The sequence below is a fragment of the Homarus americanus genome, unplaced genomic scaffold (assembly GCF_018991925.1).
Source record: "Homarus americanus isolate GMGI-L3 unplaced genomic scaffold, GMGI_Hamer_2.0 scaffold21914, whole genome shotgun sequence".
In the NCBI taxonomy this organism is placed as follows: Eukaryota; Metazoa; Arthropoda; class Malacostraca; order Decapoda; family Nephropidae; genus Homarus; species Homarus americanus.
The window spans coordinates 1,020,701-1,033,678 of record NW_024719665.1 but is presented as its reverse complement, the minus strand read 5'-3'; the positions used below and the strand labels follow the sequence as shown (position 1 = coordinate 1,033,678).

The 12,978-nt window shown below is 40.9% G+C and overlaps 1 protein-coding gene across 1 annotated transcript; it reads left to right on the top strand.

The window, feature by feature from the left end:
* The first annotated feature begins 121 nt into the window (after positions 1–121).
* Positions 122–11,592, top strand: LOC121860193. Its single transcript, XM_042357262.1, has 16 exons — positions 122–565; positions 686–910; positions 1,803–2,252; positions 2,436–2,660; positions 2,784–3,404; positions 3,795–4,019; positions 4,143–4,763; positions 5,144–5,368; positions 5,492–6,112; positions 6,420–6,644; positions 6,768–7,388; positions 7,558–7,782; positions 7,928–8,359; positions 8,666–8,890; positions 8,994–9,356; positions 9,482–11,592. Exons 1-16 carry the CDS (start codon positions 233–235, stop codon positions 9,704–9,706), a joined length of 5,862 nt encoding a protein of 1,953 aa, XP_042213196.1. The 5' UTR covers positions 122–232; the 3' UTR covers positions 9,707–11,592.
* Positions 11,593–12,978: the final 1,386 nt, after the last annotated feature.

Below are 12,978 nucleotides of genomic sequence, written 5' to 3'. Positions count from 1 at the left end.
GACCTTGATCACAGTTGGCAGCGGCTGTGGTGCCCAAAATACCACCTGGGGGTGTAAACACATGGTGAGGCTGGGTGGCGGTGTAGACCACTGTATAAAGGAAGTTCCGCCACCCCCTCACCTCCCAGTTGCGGGTTCCTCCTCGGTGCTGACACAGACACACACACACACACTCACACAGACACTCGATATTTCCATCTATCAGTTGTGTGTTGAGCAAGTACTGAACGACATGGCGACGGTACAGAAAAAGACGACACGTACGACAAAGAAAGTTTCCACCGAGACGAGGGGTGAGGCGCAGACCCAGTCATCTGTGACACAGTCCTCGCAAATGTCGACACACAAGACCGTCTCCATCACAAAGAAGGGACAGTTTTTCAGTGATTCGTGTTTTGAGGACACTCGTCAGGACTTCCAGGATGCTATCAAGGATGTCTTGACGAAATGTGGTGACAAGACGACCAAGGGAGATGAACTAACCACCTACCGGACCCTTCGAACCCGTGAACTCAAGGACGAGACCCAAGCCATTAAATCGTCCGACGATGAACTCTACCACAAGGTGAAACATTATTTACTCGGAATATCAACAAATATAACTATTTTTTTATGAATTATTAGATGCAATGGTTTTAAAATGGTCGTTGAATTTAACACACACATTATCGCACTGTTACTGTAGATTGTCGTGGATGTCAACGATTTCATAAACGGCGGAGAGGTGAATGTGAGGACGGTGGAGGAGAGGGAGGTGGTGGTGGAGGGCCGTGTGGAGAGGCAGGTGGGCAACACCAGGTCCAGCAAAAGCTTTAAACGAAGCTTCACCCTCCCAGACAACATCCAGGTGGAGGCTCTCACTGCCGTCGTCTCTTCTGATGGCGTCCTTATCATCAGAGCTCCCAAGAAAGTAAGTAATAATGTATACGAAAATGGTGTCACTGGTACAAACTGCAGGGTTCTGTTATGCTAGTTCACCCAAAATTAAACATGTATTTTGACCCGTTGAAAGTTACCTTGAATTTACCAGATTTCGACTAAAAAAATTTCATATGGGTGACTTATGTACACACACACACACACACACACACACACACACACACACACACACACACACACACACACACACACTGGATAGAACTGGTCCCGGTATAGTGTTTCTTAATTAGCATAAGGCCGCTGCCATTACCAGGTCTGTCAACCAAGTGGCTCACGTCAGAGCCTCGTGAGCCTTGTCAGGTTAATGTGATCGTTGACAGCTGGAGGATGCGACTGACCGCCCAACCAAAACATCACGGCCACACCTCACCAAACTGTCTTGGGTGTGTGATTATAACCTTTAAGAAAACTGGTGGTGTATTTGTGAGCCAAACGAACACTTAAGCGGCTTTACCCATATGTTCTACGACTTAGGGATCACCTGAAGATTAAGCACCCCAGTTTATTTCACCTGATGATTAAACACCCTAATGTTAACCTAACCTAACTTAACCTATCCTAATTTAAACTCTCTCCCCTCCCTCCCGGTAGCATTAGGGTGATATTAGGTGATATAAGCTAGGGGGGTTAATCTTCAGGTGATCTCAACTTTCAAATAGACTCTTCCAGCGTTAGTACTTGTCCATACTGTTGAACAAATACGTGATGGGACAAGACACCACACACACACTCACTCCTCTGTCAATCACATAACTTAAGGTTAGTTAATTCACTCATACAATCTGGGTTTTTGCTTCAGCTATTTGTAAATTCCTTACCATCCGTTTATATGTTGTGTTACGTTATGTTCTCATGCGTTACAGCCATCAGCGGCGACGCCCTCAGAAGTCAGCATTACAAAGACTCAAGTGAAGAAGCAAGTGCAGAGCTCAGTCACCACCGAGACAGATGGACAAGCCGTCGATAAAACCGTATCTGCTCAAACACAGAATGTTAGCCAGGCGACAAAACAAGCACAGAAGAGCGTGGTCAGCCAACAGGTAACCCAACAGACCAAAACTGCGAGTGACACCACCGCCACTGAGCCTGGCTGTAGGGCTCTGCCCATTACCAAGAAAGGCAGCTTCTTCGACGACTCCTTCTTTGAGGATTCTCGCCAGAATTTCCAGCAGGCTATCAAGCAGGTGCTGGAGAAGTTCAACGAGACATCTACTCAAACTGACGATATCACCACCTACAGGAACCTTCGTCAGCGCAACCTGAAGGAGGAGAACCAAGCAGTAACTGTGAAAGAAGACCAACATACTCATAAGGTTATTATCTATATGAAGTTTGATGTTTGTTGAGGCCTGAACACTTTACTCATTGTTATCACTGTTCTTTCGCTCATAATTGAAATAATGAAATAAACCGTTACCGTTATATGAACACGTAAGTGATGAACATATTTCTCCTCAATGCAATACCTCGTCATTAAATGTATTCATATGTTGCAGATAATCGTAGACGTACAAGACTTTGTGAACGGTGGAGAAGTGACCGTGAAGACAGTGGATAACCGAGAGGTGGTCATCGAGGGTCACATTGAGAAGCAGGAGGGCAACACCAGGTCCTCAAAACGCTTCTGTAAACGATTTGTTCTGCCAGAAGATATTGACGTAGAGACCGTGACGTCTGTGGTGTCAACTGATGGAGTGCTCACTATCATAGCTCCAAGAAAGGTAAGGATCTGTTTACACATGATAATGAGAACAAAATATAACTTTTTGTGGTTGTAATTGACAAATAATAGTTATATTAATATAAATAATTCAATTGTCCTCTAACATGTACATATTTCACAGCCTTCAGCTAAGCCTGTGATGGACGTCAGTGTTCAGAAAACAGAAACTAAGAAACAAGTTCAGACTTCAACAGTCACAACGACTGAAGGACAAGACGTCAAGGAAGCTCAGGTGACAACCCAGGAAGTTGCAAAGGATGCACAGGACGTTACCAGCCAGCAACAAACTGTTCAACAGAAGACAGTATCCACTGTGACCCAGCAGGAGGAGGCTCCCGTTACCATTCAGAAGATTACCAAGGTGATGAAAACTGTTACAACCACAGAAAGTGAGGAAGATAGTGAACCAACTCCTGTCCAAACACCAGAAGTTAAGGAAACTGATGAAACTGTTGTTCGTCAACAAGTTGTGACCCAACAGACCAAAACTGTGAGTGACACCACCGCCACTGAGCCTGGCAGTAGGGCTCTGCCCATTACCAAGAAAGGCGGCTTCTTCGACGACTCCTTCTTTGAGGATTCTCGCCAGAATTTCCAGCAGGCTATCAAGCAGGTGCTGGAGAAGTTCAACGAGACGTCTACTCAAACTGACGATATCACCACCTACAGGAACCTTCGTCAGCGTAATCTGAAGGAGGAGAACCAAGCAGTAACTGTGAAAGAAGACCAACAAACTCATAAGGTAAACAGTTTCAGTTTTTTCATACTACATTCTTTTATTCGAATACACAGTTAAGGTTGGATGCACCTCCTGTAGGTGCCCCACCTCGTGTGTGAGGACTTACAGTTCCAAGTGGTAGCTGTGACGCCATAGGGTGAATCGTATAGCCTTTGAGAGATCTAAAAATCAAGTTCTTTCTAGTTGGTAAATACAGAAACAGACTAATGCTTAGTTTGACTTATCTGGATACCCGCAAACATAAAACGCAATTAAAAAGCAAAAACAAAAAACTAATTTACTCTCTTTGGTATGTGGATAATAGAACTTATGTTGTAATGTTTCATCAAAGAAAAGAAGTTACATATCTGCAATATTTTCAGTGCTTTTGACCATCATAATGTATTGTTGCAGATAATTGTAGACGTACAAGACTTTGTGAACGGTGGAAAAGTGACCGTGAAGACAGTGGATAACCGAGAGGTGGTCATCGAGGGTCACATTGAGAAGCAGGAAGGCAACACCAGGTCCTCAAAACGCTTCTGTAAACGATTTGTTCTGCCAGAAGATATTGACGTAGAGACCGTGACGTCTGTGGTGTCAACTGATGGAGTGCTCACTATCATAGCTCCAAGAAAGGTAAGGATCTGTTTACACATGATAATGAGAACAAAATATAACTTTTTGTGGTTGTAATTGACAAATAATAGTTTTATTCATATAAATAATTCAATTGTCCTCTAACATGTACATATTTCACAGCCTTCAGCTAAGCCTGTGATGGACGTCAGTGTTCAGAAAACAGAAACTAAGAAACAAGTTCAGACTTCAACAGTCACAACGACTGAAGGACAAGACGTCAAGGAAGCTCAGGTGACAACCCAGGAAGTTGCAAAGGATGCACAGGACGTTACCAGCCAGCAACAAACTGTTCAACAGAAGACAGTATCCACTGTGACCGAGCAGGAGGAGGCTCCCGTTACCATTCAGAAGATTACCAAGGTGATGAAAACTGTTACAACCACAGAAAGTGAGGAAGATAGTGAACCAACTCCTGTCCAAACACCAGAAGTTAAGGAAACTGATGAAACTGTTGTTCGTCAACAAGTTGTGACCCAACAGACCAAAACTGTGAGTGACACCACCGCCACTGAGCCTGGCAGTAGGGCTCTGCCCATTACCAAGAAAGGCGGCTTCTTCGACGACTCCTTCTTTGAGGATTCTCGCCAGAATTTCCAGCAGGCTATCAAGCAGGTGCTGGAGAAGTTCAACGAGACGTCTACTCAAACTGACGATATCACCACCTACAGGAACCTTCGTCAGCGCAACCTGAAGGAGGAGAACCAAGCAGTAACTGTGAAAGAAGACCAACAAACTCATAAGGTAAACAGTTTCAGTTTTTTCATACTACATTCTTTTATTCGAATACACAGTTAAGGTTGGATGCACCTCCTGTAGGTGCCCCACCTCGTGTGTGAGGACTTACAGTTCCAAGTGGTAGCTGTGACGCCATAGGGTGAATCGTATAGCCTTTGAGAGATCTAAAAATCAAGTTCTTTCTAGTTGGTAAATACAATAATAGACTAATGCTTAGTTTGGCTTACCGCGATACCCGCAAACTTAAAAAGTAATTAAAAAACATGTAATTTACTCTCTTTGGTATGTGGATAATAGAACTTATGTTGTAATATTTCATCAAAGAAAAGAAGTTACATATCTGCAATATTTTCAGTGCTTTTGACCATCATAATGTATTGTTGCAGATAATTGTAGACGTACAAGACTTTGTGAACGGTGGAAAAGTGACCGTGAAGACAGTGGATAACCGAGAGGTGGTCATCGAGGGTCACATTGAGAAGCAGGAAGGCAACACCAGGTCCTCAAAACGCTTCTGTAAACGATTTGTTCTGCCAGAAGATATTGACGTAGAGACCGTGACGTCTGTGGTGTCAACTGATGGAGTGCTCACTATCATAGCTCCAAGAAAGGTAAGGATCTGTTTACACATGATAATGAGAACGAAATATAACTTTTTGTGGTTGTAATTGACAAATAATAGTTTTATTCATATAAATAATTCAATTGTCCTCTAACATGTACATATTTCACAGCCTTCAGCTAAGCCTGTGATGGACGTCAGTGTTCAGAAAACAGAAACTAAGAAACAAGTTCAGACTTCAACAGTCACAACGACTGAAGGACAAGACGTCAAGGAAGCTCAGGTGACAACCCAGGAAGTTGCAAAGGATGCACAGGACGTTACCAGCCAGCAACAAACTGTTCAACAGAAGACAGTATCCACTGTGACCGAGCAGGAGGAGGCTCCCGTTACCATTCAGAAGATTACCAAGGTGATGAAAACTGTTACAACCACAGAAAGTGAGGAAGATAGTGAACCAACTCCTGTCCAAACACCAGAAGTTAAGGAAACTGATGAAACTGTTGTTCGTCAACAAGTTGTGACCCAACAGACCAAAACTGTGAGTGACACCACCGCCACTGAGCCTGGCAGTAGGGCTCTGCCCATTACCAAGAAAGGCGGCTTCTTCGACGACTCCTTCTTTGAGGATTCTCGCCAGAATTTCCAGCAGGCTATCAAGCAGGTGCTGGAGAAGTTCAACGAGACGTCTACTCAAACTGACGATATCACCACCTACAGGAACCTTCGTCAGCGCAACCTGAAGGAGGAGAACCAAGCAGTAACTGTGAAAGAAGACCATCAAACTCATAAGGTCAGTTGTTTGGTGGCCAATATTAAAGACTGTTATCTTTGGGAACTAGTTATTGCTAGAAGTTCATAATGATGGTAGCTTGTCATTTCTTAATTCACTCACACATTAGTGCTTCTCTTTATTGGTTATTACTGATAACCAAAAAGCTCATAACTTATCAGTTTTCTCTCCCAGTCAAATAATTATCTGTTTTATCAAGGAAAAATTATATGTGATGAACTTTGATACTCCAGCTTCTTTTGAGTTACAGATAACTGAGCCAACAGTAGCAAGAATAAGTTAAGTAAAATATGCGCCACTTCCTCAGATAATCGTAGACGTACAAGACTTTGTGAACGGTGGAGAAGTGACCGTGAAGACAGTGGATAACCGAGAGGTGGTCATCGAGGGTCACATTGAGAAGCAGGAAGGCAACACCAGGTCCTCAAAACGCTTCTGTAAACGATTTGTTCTGCCAGAAGATATTGACGTAGAGACCGTGACGTCTGTGGTGTCAACTGATGGAGTGCTCACTATCATAGCTCCAAGAAAGGTAAGGAACTGTTTACACATGATAATGAGAACAAAATATAACTTTTTGTGGTTGTAATTGACAAATAATAGTTATATTAATATAAATAATTCAATTGTCCTCTAACATGTACATATTTCACAGCCTTCAGCTAAGCCTGTGATGGACGTCAGTGTTCAGAAAACAGAAACTAAGAAACAAGTTCAGACTTCAACAGTCACAACGACTGAAGGACAAGACGTCAAGGAAGCTCAGGTGACAACCCAGGAAGTTGCAAAGGATGCACAGGACGTTACCAGCCAGCAACAAACTGTTCAACAGAAGACAGTATCCACTGTGACCCAGCAGGAGGAGGCTCCCGTTACCATTCAGAAGATTACCAAGGTGATGAAAACTGTTACAACCACAGAAAGTGAGGAAGATAGTGAACCAACTCCTGTCCAAACACCAGAAGTTAAGGAAACTGATGAAACTGTTGTTCGTCAACAAGTTGTGACCCAACAGACCAAAACTGTGAGTGACACCACCGCCACTGAGCCTGGCAGTAGGGCTCTGCCCATTACCAAGAAAGGCGGCTTCTTCGACGACTCCTTCTTTGAGGATTCTCGCCAGAATTTCCAGCAGGCTATCAAGCAGGTGCTGGAGAAGTTCAACGAGACGTCTACTCAAACTGACGATATCACCACCTACAGGAACCTTCGTCAGCGTAATCTAAAGGAGGAGAACCAAGCAGTAACTGTGAAAGAAGACCAACAAACCCAAAAGGTCAGTTGTATCCGCCTCAATTGACATATCATTTACTGTATTTTATAATTAATTTCTAAAATGATGCCAATTATATTATCAATGTAGATTTATATTAGTGATCACTCGTGATTTCCTCGTTCTTAATTAGTGATAAAAATACTGTAAAATATGTGGTCATTGCTTCCAGATGATTGTAGACGTACAGGACTTTATAAATGGTGGAGAGGTTACCGTCAGGATAGTAAACAAACGGGAGGTAGTCATCGAGGGTCGCATCGAGAAGCAGGAGGGCAACACCAGGTCCTCAAAACGCTTCTGTAAACGATTCGTGCTGGCAGAAGATATTGACGAGGAAACCGTGACGTCTGTGGTGTCTGCTGATGGAGTGCTCACTGTTATTGCTCCCAAAAAGGTGAGTATGTTTTTTTTATTCTTAAATCTATGAAGCATCTGTTCTTAATTACACTGTACCCACTAAACATTATTTTCACTGTAATTCCGTCCTTAAACATAAAACTATTGCAAAAATATTCCAGTAATATTATCCTACCCCATAGCCTACAAGAAAGCAAGTAGAAGCTCCCGTGAGCACCGAGAAAATTACGAAAGTGGTGAAAACTATCACAACCACAGAAGGACAAGACGTTAGTGAACCAACACCAGCCAAAACAACACAAGTTGTTAAGGGAACCGATGAGAAGACTGTATCTACTGTTAGCCAGCAGAAGACTGTGTCAGACACCACCACCACCACTACCGACGTCGTGAGAAGGATTATAACCATCATTAAAAAAGGTTTCTTCTTCGAGGACTCCTTCTTTGAGGATTCTCGTCAACTTTTCCAATCAGCTGTCAGGAAGGTGCTGGAAAAGTTCAACGAGACGTCTTCAAAGACTGACGATATCACCACCTACAGGAACCTTCGTCAGCGTAACCTGAAGGAGGAAAACCAAGCCGTCACAGTTAATGAAGGCCAACAGGTGCACAAGGTTAGTGAGACAAGTTCTTACTGTACAATATGGTATCCTGTTTAATGGTAAGTATTTGATGTGTGGTTTTGATAATATTCAAGAGTTATCTTTGTATCTTCATTGCAATATTTGAGTGCCAAGTCCTTGTTCTTTTTCCCATTGATAAGTTTTCGTCTTTGTTCCGCCACACAGTACATAAGTTATATTTGTGTCATGGCATCGTTTATACACATTATAGGATGAAGTGCGGAGATAATGTTCGGCATTAACACTGGGCTTCACACTAAATGAAAATCCACATAATTCCATTTGTATTTGTTCCAGATTATTGTTGATGTCAAAGATTTCATAACTGATGGAAAGGTGACAGTGAAGACGGTGAACGAGAGAGAGGTGGTTATTGAAGGCCAGGTAGAGAAGCAGGAGGGCAACACCAAGTCTACTAAACGCTTCTGTAAACGATTTGTTCTGCCGGAAGATATTGACGTCGAGTCCGTCTCTTCTGTGGTGTCAGCTGATGGTGTGCTCACTATCATAACTCAAAAGAAGGTACGTGAATTTGTCTAAAGAATCATATGAATTTCTAAACATAATTCCGTGTACCATAATATTGTTTTTTCTCGAACAATGTTTGACTGAATACTTCCCTTAGGTGACAAAAACTACCGTGGTAACTAAGCAAGATGCGACAGTTGCCAAGACAGACACAAGTAAGAAGGAAGTCAGCTCAGACACATCACAAACCTCTAAAACTGTGACAACGTCCAAGAAGACTGTTGACCGCAGCACCATCACTAGGACTATTACCGTGGTGACGAAGGGAGCTTTCTCCACCGACTCCGCCTTTGCTAATATCCGCCAAGAGTTCCAGTCATCCATCAAAACTGTCATTGAGAAATTTAAGCTAAAGTCCTCCGGTTCTGACGACTTCACCACCTATAGGAATTTCCGTAAGAGTAACCCAAAGAATGAAAATCAAGCTGTGTCTATGAAAGATACTGACGAGGCCATGACGGTAAGAAAATGTTCTCCCCTTGATATATAAAAAAAGATCATTATTAAATTAGCAATAATTCGAGATTTCCATTGACTACATATCCTTAAATAATACAAATTCATGACTTTTTTCATCATTTCTAGATGGTGCTCGATGTGTGCGACTTCATTGGAGGTCTGAAGGTGCAGCTAATCGAGGGAAAAGAGATTAAAGTAGAGGGTAAAGGAAACAGACAGCAGGGGTCATCAGTGGTGAGCTTCAGTTTCATGCGAGGTTTCCAACTGTATGACAACACAGACCTGGACGCTATCACCGCCGTCATGTCATCAGAGGGGATCCTTACTATCATCGCTCCCAAGATGAAATAGAGAGCTGTTTTCCGCATGAGCTTTTTGTTATTGATGAGCTTATGTAATTGCTAATTAACAGTAGTATATAAACGATTAAAGAGCAGATTAGCTGTTGAAACGCAGTAATACATAATAACATCAATAACGTAAAATAACGTTCAATATTCAAGAGACACACTGTAGCTTATGCCAGTTTAATATTAATGTTAATTTTAACACGTATATATAAAGACATAACGATTTAACACCACACGATTTGTATTCGAAAATTCACGATTCACATTTTAATATCAATGTTTAAATAGGTATCTAACAAAGAACTACTTCATTTTATCCATTATCAACAATTTCCTCATCTTTACAGACAACCTTTTTAGGCTCGAGCGTCTAAGTTGGCAGCTGCCTACCTAGACACGTGTCATTCTAAAGGGAAAAAAAAGATAAATGCGAAGATTTTTAGAAAAGTCGCTATTTTGATTTCACCTTAATGCTAGCCATGATTATTATGTTAAGGTAAAAAAAAAAGAGAGGGAATGTTGCCCAAGTTTATCCTAAAATATATATTTTTTTTATCATCACAAAAACATCCAGGAAGAATGTTCTATTTTCATCCCATGAGTGTAGAAGTTAAGAGGTTGTAGAGTTAGTCACACGCAAGACGAGCATTCTCACGGCGGCAGATGACATTAATACACCAAGACAACGAATAAGACTAAAAAAACATTTACTTCCATGGTTAGATTCTCAAAAGATTAAAAAAAAAATGTTCTTCAACTTGTGCGGCCTTTGTGTGGTTTCGAATATATTCTTTAGACCATTAAGTGAAACAGACGATAAAATTCTTGTAGTTTTCCTGGAAGAGGAAAATGTATAGTAGGAATTTATGAACAATTACACCAGACCAAACTAAAAGACGCAAAGCAAATATCTTTTTCTAGTGTGGAGATATGATACCTTAATTGTCACCAACAATAACAATGCAAATTATTGACCCATAGCCTGATCAACACTATAGTCAAATCTACATATCTATGCTTCAATAGTATAGACGAAAGTCTTTTAAAAGCGCTGATACTTTAGATATAATAGACATTTTATTTTATTTTATATATATAGAGGACCATATAGCAATTTTATGAAAAAATATTTAACGTAAAGACCAGTGTGTTGAGTTTATATATTTGCTTATTAACTTGCAGAATCAGCAGGCATAAAGGCCATATATACGTTCATTTCATATCTATATACACTAATTATTAATGTTATTAAGACTTAGTGACTCATTTAACACTATGATCATATAATAAGCTTCATAGATAGGCATTTATTCAGTAAAATCGTCCGTAATTCTTTAGTCATTTAATTCTTAACTCATTACACTTGCCAACACTGATCTTATGTGATAGAAGGTATAAGGGCGGTGTGTGTGTGTCGTCAGTAGTTGGGGAGGGTTACCATGACTGTCTTAACATAATAAAGTCCTCACTGGACATCTTAACGAAAAAAATAGGTTTTTAATACATCCACAACCTTAATACTATTGTTGTAATGAAGAACATACACAGACACACACACACACGTACTGCTTTAAGAATGAGTACTCAGTGACTTCTTAACATACTCACCATATTAGCCACATTACAAACACCACAAACCAGACCTAATGAGCTTGTTAGTGTCATGATTTTACTTTTATTTGACAGATTATCTGCCATTTTTTTACGAATTTTTTAATTTATGTCAGAATTAAGAGCGCTTCTAGTAACATACAGCGTTAGTTTCAGGTTATAAAGTAGTTTTATATTAATAGTATCTCTCAGTATGAAAATCAGTGTCTTGAGTATATCCCAAATCATACACATTTTACATCCTTATATAAAGTTTAATTTTTTTGTCAAATTATATCAGATGTATTTTTATCCAAAGTATATAGAGTTGTTAGTATGAGAATTATTTTGAAGCTTAAATTCAGGATGTGGGGGGTATTTAATTCAACGTGATTGACAGAAAATTGATTTCGCTTTGAACCTAATATTTCACCATGATAATAGACTCCTACTGTTGTTTAAAAGACTCCTTGTTCTTGGCACACCTTCACCCCTTTACACACACACACACAGAAAGAAAAAATAAATGATAATAAGAATGACTATGAAAGTGGACGAAAACAGATAAAATAAGCAAGAAGGGTTGGGATGGCAATCGTCCATGTGTACCAAGGTCCCATTGCTGGCGGCTGAGTCATGCCACCACCACACCACCCACAGACACCACCACCACCACACCACCCACTAGCCTCCTCTTCCTCCTCCTTTCCGCCACCCACAGCCTATACCACCCACTAGCCACCTCTTCCTCCTTTCCGCCACCCACAGCCTCTACCACCCACAAGCCACTACTATCACCCACTAGACACCACTAACACCCACTGGCCACCACTGCCACCCTCTAGCCACCACTACCACCCACTAAGCCACCCCCTTCTCCAGCACCCACCTCCCGCTTACATCAACACTACGCTACTCTTTTTAGACCAACCCAACGCGCACCTCTTCCCATTTCCTGGTTCTGAGGTGCCGAGAAACACACACACACACACACACACACACACACGCCTCAAGATGGGTATTCCTGGCTCTGACATACTTTCCTTTTTATGAATTACACTATACAGAAATATGAAAACCTATACGTACTTGCTACACTCTATACATGTCAAAAGGTGCAACGCCATTGCTGTTTACATGTACTGATTGATAATATAATCTTTGAAAGGAAAATTAACATCAGACAAGGTAAAGTAGGTGACTATATTCTAATTGTGTATAACATAGTGTCTTTATCTCTATAGAATACGAATTAAGGACCTAAAAGATATTACCCGATATAAATGAAACGTCTCTCCGAGTGTGTTGTTGACCAGGACAACACCAAACACATTTCAAATCACAATTATCTACAATCACGTCTCAACATTTACCAGACATAAAGATAGATAAATATATATCCAACAAAATAGTCATTACAACTTACAATTGATTCAACCTAAATATTGACATAAACAATAAAAAAATAAGAGTTTTGTAGGTATAGAAGAAATGTCCCTAATTAGTGCAGGTATACAAACAAAGTTCCTAGATAGTGCACGTACATAAACAGTAAGGTAAGCAGTAAGGTGATTCTGCAGTGGGGTATTATAAGAACTCTCAAAACTATGTATGGGAAGCCTCCAATTGTTCCCTGCGACACACATACACATGGTAGCTTAGTGTACATCCTAAGGCTATAGT

What these genes read in the sequence shown, in the direction of transcription:
- LOC121860193 (XM_042357262.1), top strand. Translation starts at nt 233, where the DNA reads ATGGCGACGGTACAGAAAAAGACGACACGTACGACAAAGAAAGTTTCC. An exon ending in ACGATGAACTCTACCACAAG is followed by an intron (nt 566 to 685) that starts GTGAAACATTAT and finishes CTGTTACTGTAG; the next exon opens with ATTGTCGTGGATGTCAACGA. An exon ending in CTATCATAGCTCCAAGAAAG is followed by an intron (nt 6,645 to 6,767) that starts GTAAGGAACTGT and finishes CATATTTCACAG; the next exon opens with CCTTCAGCTAAGCCTGTGAT.